Source organism: Amblyraja radiata, chromosome 4 (genome assembly GCF_010909765.2).
Source record: "Amblyraja radiata isolate CabotCenter1 chromosome 4, sAmbRad1.1.pri, whole genome shotgun sequence".
NCBI lineage: Eukaryota > Metazoa > Chordata > Chondrichthyes > Rajiformes > Rajidae > Amblyraja > Amblyraja radiata.
Genome location: NC_045959.1, coordinates 108,238,337 through 108,256,977, shown reverse-complemented (window position 1 = coordinate 108,256,977; position 18,641 = coordinate 108,238,337). Strand labels below are relative to the sequence as shown.

The window sequence follows — 18,641 nt, the reverse complement described above, 5'->3', positions numbered from 1 at the left end:
GTGGCATTCTCGGCGCCCTTTAAACAGCGATTCTTTGCATACCTTGGGTATGCAAAACAAAGAATTTCACTGTGACAATCAAAGATACTATTGTTTCCTGCATAAAACTTCATAAATTTTGGTGCGATAATTTTACAAAATTATTCAAGATAAAAATGGAGCCTAACATTGAAATGATTATACTTGGAGTAACTGGAGACGGGAATAAATTAAACACATTTCAAAATTCATTTTTTAATTATGGGTTAATAATAGCAAAAAACTTATACTCAAATTTTGGAAAAATACACCCATACCAACGCTTAAAATGTGGATTATAAATATGTTGGACACAGCACATCTTGAAGAAATGCGATTCCTCCTAATAGATAAACCAGACAAATTCTTATCGAGTTGGTCTCCATTTATTGACTTCTTGGATGCATGTGGTTCAACAGAATCGTAAAAACCAACTGGTTCAGGTCTGGGTGAAAGGTGGCCAAGAATACAAATACTCATCTCCTATCTCCTATTTTCTACTCTTTCTCTCTCTCTTTCCTCTTTTTTACTTTTCTCCCTCACTCTCTCTTTCTTTTCGTTTTCTTTGCCTTTCTTTACACACACTACACGTTTTTCTACGCCAGTCTCTTTTTCTCTCTCTCATTTCTTAAAAAAAAAAAAAAATGTACATAGAATGTAACATGCCAACATATATTTGGCACCTGAAAAAAATGTACCACTGTATTGTACTTCTAATAAATAAAAAAATGAATAAAATAAAATAAAAAAGATACTAGAGCCGCTCCGCTCTAGTATCTTTGGTGACAATAAAGTTCTATTCATTCATTCATTCATTCATTCATTCATTCATTCATTCATTCATTCATTCATTCATTCATTCATTCATTCTCTTTCTCACCTGAAACCTATGTATGCCTGCTATTTTTAGACACCCCTATCATGGAAAATAGATACTGGCTTCCAGCCTTATCTATGCCACTTGCAATCTCATATATCTACAGTATATCATGTCATCTTTGAGATTTCTTTCTTTCATGGAAAAAATAAATCCAGCCTATCCAATCTCTCGATAATGAATGAATACATTTATTGGCCAAGTATTCACATACAAGGAATTTGCCTTGGTGCTCCGCCCGCAAGTGATAACATGACATATAGTGACAGTTAGGAATGACACATGAAACATTAAACATTAATAATAAAACATTATCGATTAAACATGTGAATTAAATAAAAAAGCAGAGCAAAAGGATGCTACAGATTTTTGGTTATTGAGTAGAGCTACTACTCGTGGAAATAAACTGTTTTTATGTCTGGCTGTGGCAGCTTTGACAGTCCGGAGTCGCCTTCCAGAGGGAAGTGATTCAAAGAGTTTGTGGCCAGGGTGAGAGGGGTCAGAGATGATCTTACCCGCTCGCTTCCTAGCCCTCGCCGTGTACAGTTCGTCAATGGAGGGAAGGTTGCAGCCCATAACCTTCTCAGCTGATCGGACGATTCGCTGCAGCCTCCGGATGTTGTGCTTGGTGGCTGAGCCAAACCAGACCATGATGGAGAAGCTGAGGACAGACTCTACAATGGCCGTATAGAATTGGACCATCATTGCCTGTGGCAGATTGTGCTTCCTCAGCTGCCGCAGGAAGTACATCCTCTGTTGTGCCTTTCTTTGAGTAACTTAAATCCTCCAATCTCGGCACCATCCTTGTGAATTTTTTCTGCATTCTCAAGGTCAATCATGTCCTTCCTATAGTGCAGTGACCGGAACTACATACAACCTAGTTTCAATGTGTTTCTTCACTTACAGTATCTGTACAAATCCATGCTGATTGATAGGTTGAGCATGCTAGGACTTTACTCTTTGCAACACAGGAGGATGAGCAGTTATTTCACAGAGGTGTGCAAGATCATGAGAGGAATGGATAGGGAGTCTTTTACCCTAAGTAGGGAAATCAAGAACCAGAGGACACAAGTTTAAGGTGAGGGGGAAAAGATTTAAAAGGAACCTGGTTGGCAACTTTGTACACAAAGGGTGGTAGGTAGATGGAATGAGCTGCTGGAGGAGGTGGTTGAGGCATGTACTATTGCAATGTTTAACAAGTCCCTGTTTCCACACTTTCAAGAGAGAGTTAGATTTAGCTGTTAGGGCTAAGGGAATCAAGGGATATGGGGAAACAGCCAGAATGGGGTACTGATTTTGGATGAACAGCCATGATCATATTGAAAGGCGCTGCTGGCTCGAAGGGCCGAATGGCCTACTCCTGCACCTATTTTCTAAGTTTCTATGACTCTGACTCTACAAAGAGGTAAAACAGTGTTTCCAAATATAGCCTCCTCCTGTATTTCAACGTACTTATTTTCACGTATGGCCAGTCCGTATGACTCAAAAGCAATTGGTTTTTCATTGCTATTGTCCACAACATGATGAATGACCGGGCCAGCTTCATTGTAAGAAACATTCCAAACAAGTTTAACTGGTTGAAGTTAAAGAAAAGTTGAGGCGAACATCAGAGCGTGAAAACTCAAAAATATTACCGAGCACCAACCTTCCGCTGCATAGAACATAGAAACATAGAAAATAGGTGCAGGAGTAGGCCATTCGGCCCTTCGAGCCTGCACCGCCATTCAATATGATCATGGCTGATCATCCAACTCAGTATCCTGTACCTGCCTTCTCTCCATACCCCCTGATCCCTTTAGCCACAAGGGCCACATCTAACTCCCTCTTAAATATAGCCAACGAACTGGCCTCAACTACCTTCTGTGGCAGAGAATTCCAGAGATTCACCACTCTCTGTGTGAAAAATGTTTTCCTCATCTCGGTCCTAAAAGATTTCCCCCTTATCCTTAAACTGTGACCCCTTGTCCTGGACTTCTCCAACATCGGAAACAATCTTCCTGCATCTAGCCTGTCCTACCCCTTAAGAATTTTGTAAGAATTTCGACATCTGTGTATACATCTTCAGTCAGAAGAAGGTTCTCGACACGAAACGTCACCCATTCCTTCTCTCCATAGATGCTGCCTTACCCGTTGAGTTACTCCATAATTTTGTGTCATGCACCTTTCATAACCCCTTTTCCCACTACCGTGCTGTGTTTTGATCATTCTCGCTGGTTGAAGAATTGGAGTCAACACCGTTGTAGTGCCAGGTAGGAATGCAGTGCGGTGCTGAAACATCCTGAGAGATGACAGGAGCTCAGTAAGTGCAACCTGTTGTTTCATCTATTTGCAGACATGAATAAATTCACATCTGCATGAAGGAGCATACGTCTTGGTCTTTCAGCGCGACATCACATTGACAGAGCCTTCTCATACTTTGACTATCTAAAGTTATTCCATTCCCGTGTGCAGGAAGGAGCTGCAGATGCTGGCTTACACCAAAGATCGACGCAAAATGCTGCAGTAACGCAGCGGGCCAGGCAGCATTTCTGGAGAGAAGGAACGGGACCCTTCTTCAAACTGAATACCCGGGGAGAGGGAGACATGGAGATATGGAAGGGTAAGGTGTGAAAACGAGAGATCAAAGGGGACGAAGGTCAAGGAAAATGTTATCGGGAGGACAGTCAAGCTAGAATAACTAGGATGGCGAGAGATGGAGAGAGGGAAAGCAAGGGCTACTTGAAGTCAATATTCATTTGAAGAGGGGTCTCGACCCGAAAAGTCACCCATTCCCTCTCTCCAGAGATGCTGCCTGTCCCACTGAGTTACTCCAGCTTTTTGTGCCTTCCACCACAGTGATGAATGCTGTGGTGGATGTTTGTGTTATCAATTATTATTGTGTATTGTGTGTTCTTTTTTATTGTACCACTGCTGGAAAATTCATTTCACTTGCACTTTATGTGCAAGTGACGAATAAAACTTGACTTGACTTGACTTGTGTTTATATTCAATACTCAAACTGCTGGGGTGTAAGCTGCCCAAGCCAAATATGAGGTGCTGTTCCTCCAATTTGCGCTGGGCCTCATTTTGCCATTTCCATGGCCCCATGGTGGTTTGAGTTAAATTGTTATCCTTATCAGACAACACTGGACCACTGCAGCATCTTACCCATTGCCACCTGAAATCTAGAACACTTATGGTAGTGATCTTATTCCCTACAACAGCTTGGTACATGGGCATAAACACTTGTGGGTGTTAACTCTGAAATAGACTTGCATTTCTTCAACTCCATTATTACACTAGATATAGATAGGGGACTGTTGTAAATTAGCAAGGAGCATCGTAATTTTTGATGCACTCTCGGGTAGACAGTCAGCATCTTTTTCCCCAGGGTGGAAATATCCAACTTTAGAGGGCATAGCTATAAGATGATTGGGGAAAAGTTTAATGGAGATATGCGGGGTAAGATCTTTACACAGAAAATAGTGGGGGTCTGGAATGCATTGCCAGGGGTGATGGTGGAGGCAGCTATGATAGTTGCGTTTAAAAGGCTTTTACATAGGCATCTGGAAGTGCTGGGAATAGAAGAATTTGGATTATGTACAAGCTGATGAGATCATTCAACTTGGAATCATGTTTGGCACATATGGGACGACAGATGGCACAATGGGCTAAGTGTTCGGCTGGCAACCGGAAGGTAGCCGGTTCGAATCCCGCTTGGAGTGCATACTGTCGTTGTGTCCTTGGGCAAGACACTTCACCCACCTTTGCCTGTGTGTGAATGTGTGTGAATGTGTGTGAGTGATTGGTGGTGGTCGGAGGGGCCGTAGGCGCAGATTGGCAGCCACGCTTCCATCAGTCTGCCCCAGGGCAGCTGTGGCTACAGAAATAGCTTACCACCACCGAGTGTGACTGAGGAGTGAATGAATAATGCGATGTAAAGCGCCTTGAGTATTAGAAAGGCGCTATATAAATCCCATCCATTATTATTATTATTGTTATGGGTCAATTGGCAAATTCCTGTGCAGTAGTGTTCTATGTACGATGTTATATATTTGCCAATTGGATATATATATCTTAGGACAGGGCAGTGACCACAATACGATAGATTTCCACATCTTCCTCGAGAGCGAACATCACAGGACTAGTGAATGAAGGAGCTCAGGGGATTTGTTAAAGAGCAGAGGGATCTAGGAGTGCAGGTACACACACTTGAAGGTGGAGGTAGATAGGGTGGTCAAAAAGGAATGTGGCACATTGGTCTTCAACATTCAGAGTATTGAGTATAGAAGTTGGGAGGTCAAGTTGCAGCTATATAAGACGTTGGTGAGACTGCATTTAGGATATTGTGTTCAGTTCTGGGAACCATTTTATAGGAAAGATGTTGTCAAGCTGGAAAGGGCACAGAGAAGATTACCAGGACTTAAGGGTCTGAGCCATCGGGAGAGGTTGAGCGGGCTGGGACTCATCTTTGGAGGGCATGAGGATGAGAGGTGATCTTGTAGAGGTGTATAGTCATGAGAGGAATAGATCAGGCTGACACGTCTCTAGGGGAATCAAGGACTAGATTTCATAGGTTTAACGTGAATTGGAAAACATTTAATAGGAATCTGAGGGGTAATTTTTTTCACACCAACGGTGTTGGGTGTAAGGAACTAGGTGTCGGAGTAGGTAGTTGAGGCAGGGATCATCCCAACATTTAAGAAATGGTTAGACAGTTACATGGATAGGACAGGTTTAGAGGAATATGGCCCAAACGCAGGCAGGTGGGACTAGCGTAGCTGGGACATGTTGGCCAGTGTGGGCACTTTAGGCCGAAGGGCTTGTTCCACGCTGTATGACTATGACTGTATGACTAAAACCACTGCCTTCAATTTAAATTAGGACAATTATTTTGGTAGGAAAGTGTAATTATCTAAGGGGAACTGAGAAAATGAGACGGGTTAGTTGAAGAACAATGGCAGATATTCAAACAGTAGGTCCATAACGCTCAGCAGGATTTTATCCCATTTAGAAAGGGGGTATCCATGACATGGAAGCACAACCTATAGGTAACAAAGGAGGTCATCGATAGTTTAAAGGGAAAAGTAAGGAATTCTGAATCATTCTACCACAACCAGCGAGCAGTCCTGAACTACTATCTACCTCATTGGTGATCCTTGGACTATCCTTGGACTATCCTTGATCGGACTTTGCTAGCTTTACCTTGCACTAAACGTTATTCCCTTATCATGTGTTCCCTAGACATACACTGTAAATGGCTCGATGTAATCGTGTATTGTCTTTCCGCTGACTGGATAGCACGCAACAAAAACTTTTCATCGTAGCACGTGACAATAAACTGAACTAAACTGAACATTCAAAGTACGACTCTATTATCGTGTGCCATTTTTATCTGCCAATTGTTTGCTTCCCTGTTATTAGTTCATCAGCCGCATTCTCTGGAGATCACACACCTACCTTAGTTGCGTCCTTCCTATTTATATATCCATTGAAACTCCTTGTCTTTGGTTTAATAATACATACACGATCTACGAGAATGTTGCCAGGTCTAGAGGGTCTGAGCTATAGGCAGAGGTTGAGCAGGCTGGAACCCTATTCCTTGGAGCACACGAGGATGAGGGGTGATCTTATAGAGGTGTATAAAATCATGAGAGGAATAGATCGGGTAGATGCACAGAATTTCTTGCCCAGATTATGTGAATCAAGGACCAGAGGACATAAGTTTAAGGTGAAGGGGAAAAGATTTAATAGGAATTTGAGGGGTAACTTTTTCACAGGGTGGTGGGTATATGGAAACAGTTAGACAGGCACATGGATAGGACAGGTTTGGAGGGATATGGACCAAACGTGGGCAGGTGGGACCAGTATAGCTGGGACATGGTGGCTGGTGTGGGCAAGTTGGGCCGAAGGGCCTGTTTCCACACTGTATCACTCTATGACTATGACTCTATACAAAATTTCCCTCCAAGTTAATTTTCTCCATTCTTATATGCTTTTTAAAAATTAACTAGCTGCTGGATTCTAGAAAAAAACTGCCCTGTTCTCTGACCTGCCACCAGAACAGTCCTTGCCACTTTGCCAGCTGAAATCCCTTCATGTTTTTAGAGACATTTCCAGAAATATACTTATATTGCGTGGCCATTTAATTGTTAGCTCCAGCATGCCCACTGACTTGGCCTGATGCCTCATTAGCTAGTTCACACACTAAGTTATTTTTCAGTGTGTGATCCATGGACAAAGCCAAACTACATTCCCTGTGACAGATTCTTTAAACTATGTCATTGCTAATCATCCAACTTAATTTCATGTTCCAAACTTATTAATTTACATGATCCCTGACAGTGTGTTAAAATGGTTTTGGATTGCTTTGTTAAATAGGACATTGATCATCAGTGGTATCTGGACCTCTTTCAAACAGGGCAGCACAATGGCAGAGCGGTAGAGCAACTGCCTTATAGCGCAGAGACCCGGATTAGATCCTGACTACGGGTGCTGTCTGTATGGAGTTTGCACGATTTCCCCGTGAGCTGCATGGATTTTCTCCGAGATCTTTGGCTTCAGCTTTCTCCCACACTCCAGACGTACAGGTTTATAGGTTAATTGGCTTGGTATAAATGTAACAGAAATGTCCCTCGTGTGCAGAGATTAGATTAGATCCTTTATTTGTCATTCAGACCTTACGGTCTAAACGAAATGTCGTTACCTGCAGCCATACATACAATAATACAATAATGAACAACAGAACAGACAGTAAACACAAATTAACATCCACCACAGTGAGTCCACCAAACACCTCCTCACTGTGATGGAGGCAAAAATCTTAGAGTTACTGTCTCTTCCCTCCTCTTCTCCCTCTGCGTTGAGGCGATTCCCCACCGGGGTGATGGTAAATCAGTCCCGCGGCTCACCGAGCTCCGCGAACGGGCCGGTTCAAACACCGCGGCCCGGGGTGGTCGAAGCTGCCGCCCTCCAGTCCAGCGGACACAGCTGTTGACAACGTCGTCCACTGGCCCGCGGCCGAACCCCGGACTCAGGCCGCCGCCGCCAGAACGCCGCCTCAGCCACCAGAGCACCGTTCCAGCCCCGAGCCGGGTCACCCTCACGTGAGCGTCTCAGCCCCGCGCCAGGCCGCCCCCACGGGAGCGCCGTTACCCTCGAGCTGGGCCGCCCCGACGGGAGCGCCGTTACCCTCGAGCTGGGCCGCCCCCACGGGAGCATCTCAGCCCCGCGCCAGGCCGCCCTCACGGGAGCGTCACAGCCCCTCACGGGAGCGCCGTTCCAGCCCCGAGTAGGGCCGCCCTCATGGGAGCGAGCCCAGGGTGAGTCCTGACAGGCTGCCTCCGGCGCCTCGAGGTCGCCAGCTCCGCCATTAGGCCTCAGCGCAGACGGAGGCAGAGAAGGGGGAGACGACAAAAAAGTCGCATTCCCCTGAAGGGAGAGACAGCAAGCCCTGTTTCACCCCCCCCCCCACACACATAAACACAACCTAAAACCAAAAACTTAGCTAAACAAAACGAAAAAAAACAACACAATAAAGTAAAAACAAACGGACTGCAGGCGAGCCGCAGCCGTTCACCAGCGCCGCCACTTTCGGGATAGTGTTAATGTGCGGGGATCGCTTGTCGGTGCAGACTTGGTAGGCTGAACGGCCTGTTTCCGCACTGTATCTCTAAACTAAACTAAACTAAACTAAAAAATATAACTTTGTGTTCATATATGGCTTAACTCCAAGCATTTCATAAGAACCAAAGAAATGTAAGGAAGTGGTACCACTTGTTTCAAAATGATTGTGACTGATCATTTATCCAAGGCCACCTATCCTTTAATACATTTAATATCCAAATATTTGAATACACACCAGTGACCGAGCTTACACAACCTACTTGGGTAGACAATTCCAAATATTCACTACCCACAGCTGTAGAAATGTATCTGCATCTCTATCCTGAATGTTTGTCTTCTTATTTTGAGCACTGGATCTAGACACCCCAGCCAAGGGAAAAATCAATTCCACATCAACCCTGTCGATATTAGAAGTTATGTGTAGGAAGGAACTGCAGATGCTGGTTTACACCAAAGATAGACACAAAATGCTGGAGTAATTCAGCGGGTCAGGCAGCATCTCTGGAGAAAAGGAATAGGTGACGTTTCAGGTCGAGACCTTTCCTCAAAATGAGAGGCAGGGGAATACTACTTAAATAGGATCACCCCTCATTTTCCTAAACACAACAGATCATAAAACTAGTTGCCTAATCTCTTTTTATATAACAAACCTGCATTTTCTTTCTTCGGTAGGGAAACCAAGCTTACATAACTATATCACATTTGTAGTATAACCAGAGTTTGAGATAGAGTCATAGAGTCATACAGCATGAAAATAGGCCCTTCGGCCCAACATGCCCATCCTGACCAAGATACCACATCTACACTAGTCCCACCTGTCCACATTTGGCCCATATCCTTCTAAACTTTTCCTATCCATATACCGGTCCAAATGCCATTTACAGTAAATGCTGTTATAGAACTTGGCTAAACTACCACGTTCTGTGTGAAAACAGAGAGATACTTGGAACAGATGCCTCCATTCTTGTATCTAAGTCCATTTGCAATAAAGGCCAACATATTGTTTGCAATCCCAGTTCCCTGCATTTGGTGATTCATGTCCCTCTAAACACCAAGATCATTCAACCTCGAAAACAGTACCTTTCCTGGAGATCGACGGGTGCTAAAAGCCGCAGGAGTCTGTGGGACTTTACCATCGTGGAGCTTGCGATCCCTTTGCCTGTGGACTTTCACATCGTAAAGCCCGCGGTCTCCGGTAAGAAGATGCCGACTAGGGAGCTCCATGCCGCGGAGAGAGTTTCGATCACCCCGACTCGGGAGCTACAATCGTCGGCTGCGGGGGCTTTGATTGCCACAACTTTTATGTGGTTGTGTGTCTTATTGTTTTTCACTTAGTATGGCTGCATTGTAACTCAAATTTCACTGTACCTTAATTGGCAATGTGACAATAAACTGACCTTGAAACCTTTTAATACTTTTAATATTTTCTACCAGATTTTGCCTCCACCGTCTACTTTAATGATGTTATTCACATGAATTTGTTTTCATAAGTTCACAAGTTATAGGGGCAGAATTAGGCCATTTGGCCCATCAAGTCTACTCTGCCATTCAATTATGGCTGATCTATCTTTCCATCTCAACCCTACTCTCCTGCCTTCTCCACATAACCATTGTCACCCGTACGAATCAAGAATCTATCAATCTCCACAAAAATATCCGCTGGCCTCCATAGCATTCTGTGGCGATGAATTCCACAGATTCAACACCCTCTGGCTAAAGAAATTCCTCCTCATCACCTTTCTAAAGGTACGTCCTTTTACTCTGAGGCTGTGCCCTCTGGTCCTGGAATCTTCCACCAGTGGATATCCTCTCCACATCCAAGTCTATCCAAGTCTTTCACTATTCGGTATGTTTCAATAAGATCCACCCTCATCCTTCTGAACTCCAGCGAGTGGAGACCCAGTGCAGCCAAACGCTCAGGATATGTTAACCCAATTATTCCTCTTTTCCCAGCTATGATTCTCTGCAACCCCAAGATGCCCGGAAGTTGAGCCAACAAGTCCTGCTCACAGCGATGGATCTGCTCATGGTCCCTGGTGCGATAATTTCCTTTGTGTACTGCGCAACGATTGAAGTAGTGCACCTGAATTTCAGCCTTTGGTATTTTAGCAGAAAAGGTTTAAAGATAAGAAACATAGTCCTCAAAAGCAAACACACTTAGTTGGCTTAGTTGTCAAAGGGTCTGAAGATGGGTCTCGACCCGAAACACCACCTATCAATGTTCTGCAGAAATAATAATAATAATAATGGATGGGATTTATATAGCGCGTTTCTAATACTCAAGGCGCTTTACATCGCATTATTCATTCACTCCTCAGTCACACTCGGTAGTGGTAAGCTACTTCTGTAGCCACAGCTGCCCTGGGGCAGACTGACGGAAGCGTGGCTGCCAATCTGCGCCTACGGCCCCTCCGACCACCACCAATCACTCACACACATTCACACACATTCACACACAGGCAAAGGTGGGTGAAGTGTCTTGCCCAAGGACACAACGACAGTATGCACTCCAAGCGGGATTCGAACCGACTACCTTCCGGTCGCCAGCCGAACACTTAGCCCATTGTGCCATCTGTGCAGGAAGAAACTGCAGATACTGGTTTAAAACGAAGATAGACACAAAAAGCTGGAGTAACTCAGTGGGCCAGCCAACATCTCTGGAGAAAAGGAATAGGTGATCAAAGGTAGATAAAAATGCTGGAGAAACTCAGCGGGTGCGGCAGCATCTATGGAGCAAAGGAAATAGGCAATGTTTCGGGCCAAAACCCTTCTTCAGAATAGATGATGTCTGAAGAAGGGTCTTGACCCGAAATGTCCCCTATTCCTTTTCTCCAGAGATGCTTTCTTACTCACTGAGTTACAGATGCTGTCTGACCCGCTGAGTTACTCTAGCTTTTTGTGTCTTTTTCCAGAGATGCTGCCTGACCTCCTCAGTTACTCCACCACTTTATGTCCTTTTGTGTATTAACTAACATCTGCTGTTCTTTGGTTCTATAGAACTGAGTCAAAATAGTTATTTAACTAAAATTGTCAATTCGGCATTCTGCGAAGAGCCCTTTAATAAACCACACATTTAACTTTGCATTACTTAAGACACAAAGAGTGGGAACAGGCCCCTCATCCCACCAAGTCCATGATGACTAGCAATCACCCCATACACCAGCACCATCCTACACACTGGGAACAATTTACAGAAGCCAACTAACCTACAAACCCGTACGTCTTTGGAGTGTGGTAGGAAACCGGAGCACCCGGAAAAAACCCACGTGGTCACAGGGAGAATGTACAGTTTGCATCCGTGGTCAGGATCGAACCCCCGGTCTCTGGCGCTGTAAGGCAGCAACTCTACCATTGTGCCACATTGCCGCCCTTGTTTGACCTTCCTGTGGTCTTATGTAGGTGTGTCTGTACACTCAGTTTTGAAACTGATTAGAGTTTCAGAATCAACACAGCACACGTACACACTGGCAGCAAGATACAGTGCAATCATAGCCATTAACTATGACAAAATTGCTTAGGGACTCGATTGACTCAATGACTCTTAGTGCAGCCAGTCTGTGATGCTCTCCATTAATTATGGTCAGCCTGAAGTACAGAATTGAACACAAGGGGAATAAAAGGCTGGTGCTTGCAAATGTTGTGAAGTTAGCGACAAGTCTAATGGTAAGACCATGCAAGGTATCTTGATCCTTATCAGTCCTTCTTGCATATGGCGTGCACAGCCTAAAGTTGTAGGTCAAGGGTAGACATCCAGGCCAGGACAGCATCAGTTGCTGGGTGGCTGGCTTTGATGCCACCAGGGGGAAAGCCTCAGTGGGTAGTCATTCACGATGTGTGGGATGGTCTGGTCTGGATGTCCGCAGTCACAAGCAGGGCTGTCTGTTATCCCCCACGCATGCAGGTGATGGGCTGTTCTTGCATGGAGGGTGCAGATTCTGTTCGGGTTAGCCATTGACTTGCGATGGAGATCAAATCCCGGTGGTTTCACTGTGGGGTCTGTGATGACCTCTCCGTTGTTGGTGTTGGTATCAATCTTGGAGTCAAAGTCTTCCAGGGATTTGACAGTAGACAAGAAGGGTTTGCGGGACTTCAGGCGCGTTGGGCAGATTGTGACAGAGGTGGGAGATTGCAACCGTCACGTGGTCCACCCTGTTTCGACTAATGCAATCAACCCGACGTGCACAAACAAATAGATGTAGTGATTTGGTGTGACTTTTAACCATGCCACTAGTGACTCTTAACCCAAATGGCCCTTCGAGGGCCAAAACTCCCGCAGTATCGGGAAATCTCTACCCAGTTTAGGGCCAGGAAGCGAGCGGGTAAGATCATCTCTGACCTCTCTCACCCAGGGTACAAACACTTTGAATCACTTCCCTCTGGAATGCGACTCTGGACTGTTAAAGCTGCCACAGCCAGACGTAAAAACAGCTTTTTTTCCACGAGTAGTAGCTCTACACAATAACCAAAAATCTGTAACCTCTGGTATTTTATTTAATTCACATGTTTAATCAATAATGTTTTATTATTAATGTTTAATGTTTTATGTGTCATTCCTAACTGTCACCGTATGTCATGTTGTCACTTGCGTGCAGAGCACCAAGGCAAATTCCTTGTATGTGAATAGTTGGCCAATAAACTTATTCATTCATCCACCAGCTAAATGTGGAAGGAATGTACAGGGCAAAGAATGAATACATCTCAAGATCTGCTAAGGACCTTAATGCTGATGTCCTCCTTCTACAAGAGACACATATCGATGATACCGCATGTGCTTTCAAGCTCTCTATCTATGGCTTCAAGCTTGTTGCTGCCGTCTGCAACGAAAAATACAGCATTGCTACTTCCTTGAGTTATGACCTACATGATTTCTGTGTTCTTGAGGAATCCTTATCGGTGATATTGGAATTTGTGTTGTTTATGGCAAAGAACAAGGTCTCTTCAATTTGTGCATCGAACAAATAACATGGAGATAGTGATTTAGCTGTGGCATCAAGTGCATTCTCAATTACAAAGTGGTGAAATAAACAGCATGATTGAATACTCGAAAGATACAGAATGGAAACAGGCCCCTCGGCCCACTGAGTCCATGCCAATCATTGATCACGTGTTCATTCTGGTTCTATATTATCTCACTTTTGCATCCATGCCTTACACATCAGGGACAATTTTACAGAGGCCAATTAACCTACAAACTCAGACGTCTTTAGGATGTTGGAGGAAACGGTCTGAGGGAGTACGTGCAGACTCCACGCAGACAGCACCCGATGGCAGGATCAAACCCGGGACTATGGCGCTGTAATGCAACAGCTTTACCGCCTGTGCCATCGTGCCATTCGATTTGCAACGGGCAGCCAATCCACGGAGTAGGTTTATGCTCTGGGAGCAAGTTCCTCAAACAGAGCGGACTGATTTGTGAGTGCATCTGGCTCTGAAAATGTCAGAATGCTTATGTAAACAAGCACTGACAGAGCGTCAAGTCAAGTCAAGTCAAGAGAGTTTATTGTCATGTGTTCTAGATAGGACAATGAAATTCTTGCTTGCTTCAGCACAACAGAATATTGTAAGCATAAATACAGTACTGTTCAGTTCAGTTCAATATACACACAAATAAACAGATAAAGTGCAATAGGCTGTTACAGTTCAGAGTCTGTTTGATGGCGAGTTTAATAGCCTGATGGCTGTGGGGAAGCAGCTGTTCCTGAACCTGGATGTACCAGTTTTCAGGCTCCTGTACCTTCTACCTGATGGCAGCGGAGAGATGAGAGCGTGGCCGGGATGGTTTGGGTCCTTGATTATGTTGGCAGCTTTTTTGAGGCAGCGACTGTGATAGATCCCTTCGATGATGGGGAGGTCAGAGCCGATGATGGACTGGGCAGCGGTCACAACTTTCTGCATTCTTTTCCGCTCCTGGACGCTCAAGTTGCCGAACCAAGCCACGATGCAACCAGTCAGCATGCTCTCTACTGTGCACCTGTAGAAGTTCGAGAGAGTCCTCTTTGACATACCGACTCTCCATAATCTTCTCAGGAAGTAGAGGCGCTGATGTGCTTTCTTTATAATTGCATCAGTGTGCTGGGACCAGGAGAGATCTTCGGAAATGTGCACGCCCAGGAACTTGAAGTTCTTGACCCTTTCCACCATCGTCCTGTTGATATAAACGAGATTGTGGGTCCCTATCCTACCCCTTCCAAAGTCCACAATCAATTTCTTAGTTTTGCTGGTGTTGAGAGCCAGGTTATTGTGCTGGCACCATTTGGTCAATCGGTCGATCTCACTTCTATAATCTGACCCGTCCCCATCAGTGATTTGTCCCACAACAGTGGTGTCGTCGGCGAACTTGATGATGGAGTTCGCACTATGACCGGCTATGCCGTCATGAGTATAGAATGAGTAAAGCAGAGGGCTGAGCACGCAGCCTTGAGGTGCTCCCGTGCTGATTGTTATCGAGTCTGACACATTTCCACCAATACGGACAGAACTATGGTCTGTGAATGAGGAAGTTGAGGATCTAATTGCAGAGGGATGCGCAGAGACCCAGATCTGAGAGCTTGGTAACCAGCTTGGAGGGGATGATTGTATTAAATGCCGAGCTATAGTCAATGAATAACAGCCTGACATATGAGTTTTTGTTGTCCAGGTGGTCCAGAACGGAGTGGAGAGCCAGCGAGATCGCATCCACCATTGATCTGTTGTGGCGGTAAGCGAACTGCAGGGGGTCGGGTTTCTTGTCGAGGTAGGAGTTGATATGCGCCGTAATCAACCTCTCAAAGCACTTCATCACCAAATACGTTAGAAGCAGATGCTACATTATGATTATGCTTCCCATCAATGTGCACTTTACTTTTAATTAAAAGATTAATCCGCTCAAGGATTAACTGTTTCTCAAAAGACAACTGTGTTTATTAAAGCTGTTAATTTTTAATCAAGGGTTATAATGTTAGTCCAGGAACGTTGGGTCTGGTATTATGATATTATTGAGCGGCATAAGAACCAGAAATGCTCCCATCATGCTTCCATCCCTTGTGTTGTTAATTAAGCCTCTTCTTTCTTCTCATTAATGCGTGAATCAGTTTTGAGATCAGTGACTAGAATCAGCTTTGTTTGGCAATCAAAAAAGATTACTGGCTGATGTCATTGTGCTGATCAGTTCAGTTTAGTTTAGAAAGACAGCATGGATACAGGGCTTTCGGCCACTGTGTCCAAGTTGACCATCGATCCCCGCACACTAGTTCTATGTTATCCTAATTTCGCATCCTACACACCAGGGGAAATTTACAGCGCACCCAGAGAAAACCCACGCAGCCACATGGAGAACGTACAAACTCTCTACAGCACCTGTAGTCAGGTTCCAACCCGGGTCTCTGGCGCTGTGAGTTCCATATGTAGGTAACATATCTAACATCCGATGTGCAACATGCAAGGTTTAGAGGGATGTGGGCAGGTGGGACTTGTGTGGATCCAAAACACACCTGCCCATTCCCTCAACAGATGCTGCCTGACCTGCTGAGTTCCTCCAGCACCTTGTGTTTTGCTCAAGATCCAAACATCTGCAGTTTCCTCAGTGTCCAAGGTTCACAGTGGCCCGGACTCACCTCCCTGGTATCTCACAGCCATAGAGTCACACAGCACGGAAACAGGCCCTTTGGCCCAACTTGTCCATGTTGGCCAAGATGCCCCTCATAAGATAGTCCCATTTGTTCATGTTTGGCCCTATACCCCTCTCAACCTTTCTATCCATGTACCTACCCAAGCATCTTTTAAATGTTGTTATTGTACCTGCCTCAACTACCTCCTCTGGCAATTCATAGTGATCATATCAGAAACATACTCGATGCTTATCTTTACAAAAATGACGGAAATTTATACAAAAATATGCAACATTCCACCTACAATTTTCACACTCTGTCAAAGAGATAGCAGACCTTGCATTAAATTGCTGACCATGAGTGTTCTAGCTGAAACTTTAATCTTTTGTTTTATTATTATGCTGATCGGTTACTGATCTGCTTCCCGGAAGATCTGTTCTATGCTTGTGATTCCATGCAGCAGCTTCGGATTGCAAAGGTCACTATTCTGACCTCTACTTGTATCATGCATGGCTTGCAGTGGCTTGAAGCCACGTAGTCAAAGAGTCATGCAGCTTGGAAACAGGCCCTTCGGCCCAACTTGCCCACACTAGCGGACACCCATTTACACCAGTCCCGTCTAAATGTATTTGGCCCATATCCCTCTAAACCTGTCCTATCCATGTAACTGTCTAAATGTTTCTTAAACATTGCGATAGCATATGCCTCAACTACCTCAACCGCCAGCTTGTTCCATACACCCACCACCCTTTTTGTGAAAAAGTTACAACTCAGATTCCTATGAAATCTTTCTCCCCTCACCTTAAACCTATGTCCCCTGGTTCTTGATTTCCCTACTCTGGGCAAGAGACTCTGTGCATCCACCCAATCTATTCATCTCATGATTTTGTACAGCTCTATGAGACCACCCCTCATCCTTCTGCGCTACAAGGAATATCGTCTTAGCCTGCTCAACCTCTAGCTCTAGCTCAGGCCCTCGAGTCCTGGCAACATGCTCGTAAATCTGCTATTTCAGTCATCGGGTCATAAACTCATGAGTGATAGGAGTAGAATTAGGCCATTCAGCCCATCATCTACTCCTCCATTCAATCATGGCTGATCTATCTCTCCTGCCTAACCCCATTCTCCTGCCTTCTCCCTGTAACCTCTGACACCCATACTAATCAAGAATCTTTCTATCTCTGCCTTAAAAATATCCATTGACGGCCTCCACAGCGATCTGTGGCAAAGAGTTCCACAGATTTCAAGACCTGGTGGAAATGGATGTTCCTTTCTTCTCTGCTGTGTCTTCCCTTCCCTCTGTTGAAGCCTGTTGCATAGTTCCCTCTGTGGCAGCCATGAAGAGTGTCCTGTATATGGCTTGACCCACTTCCCATGGTTCCTAGCAGCAATAGTATGGCAACTGAGATCTCTGCAGACATTAGGAATTGCACAGGAGCAACAGAATGAGGGGAAAGCATCACAATGATTGTTCAAATGTAACTTTCATCAATGTGATCATTTTTTGAGTACTGTAAAAAGGCGTAGAAGCAAGGCGCACACCATTTATGGTCAAAAATCAATTTCAAGGCAGCTTTTTTGATGGTTTAGTTTAGAGATACAATACAACATCAAAACAAGCCCCCACGGCCCACTGAGTCCAGGCCAACCATACATCACCCGTTCACACTGGTTCTACGTCATCCCACTTTCTCATCCACTCCCTACGCACTGGAGGCTGATTTATAGACTCGCACGTCTTCGGGATGTGGGAGGAAACCCCACGCGGTAAACAGGGAGAACGTGCAAACTCCACACACACACACAGCACCCGAGGCCAGGATCGAACCCGGGTCTCCGGTGCCATAAGGCAGCAGCTCCACCAGCTGCGGGACCCTGTGCCGTTCCTAGTCGTACGGCCAAGGTCTAAAACGCTTCAACATTTCCACGCACCGAGTGCGTCTCTTGTGAGCTCCTGACGCACACACGGAACACCACGAGACACAAGCCTTCAGTAGAAAAGGAGGTGATCTTACCGAGAGGTTGTCCTGCCACTATTCTGGAATTTTCCCCCGCCACCGCTGAGCGAGCGTTCTTCTCATTCAAGTACTGTACAAACGCATATCCCTTGTGCACGGAGCAGCCAACTATCTTTCCATACTTTGCAAAAATAGCTTCAATGTCTGCTTTTTTCACAATGGCTGTGTTGAGGTTGCCAATGAAGACTCTGGAATTGATGGACCTGGGATCATTCTTATTGGTAACATTGCTGGTCTGTGTTTTGCTAGTCATGGTAGATAATCTTCACCTGAGAGAAAAGAAAAAATAATTGAACGCCTCAAAAAATAAGACAGCAACCACTTAGCAGCAATGTCAACGTCCCAAGGACACACAGACCCATTGGAGCTAATCTTCCTGCTCCAGTTTAGATCTGAAACCTGTTTTAACTCATCCTCAAATGTTCAATGTACACACTTTGTAGAATTTGCAAAGTGTGAATTAACTATTTAGGACGGCACAGTGGGTCAGTTGGTAGAGCCGCTGCCCCTCAGCGTCAGAGACCCGGGTTCGATACC

The 18,641-nt window shown here is 44.9% G+C and overlaps 1 protein-coding gene across 1 annotated transcript in view; it reads right to left on the bottom strand.

Annotated features, from left to right (window-relative positions):
- The window catches only part of ralyl (RALY RNA binding protein like), a 405,283-nt gene extending 386,908 nt beyond the window's left edge, over nucleotides 1-18,375 (bottom strand). Inside the window, exon 1 of the mRNA XM_033020191.1 lies at nucleotides 18,102-18,375. Within this exon, the coding sequence (XP_032876082.1) occupies nucleotides 18,102-18,357 (256 nt within the window). The 5' untranslated portion in view covers nucleotides 18,358-18,375. The remainder of the gene's footprint in view (nucleotides 1-18,101) is intronic.
- Between the last annotated feature and the right edge of the window lie 266 nt (nucleotides 18,376-18,641).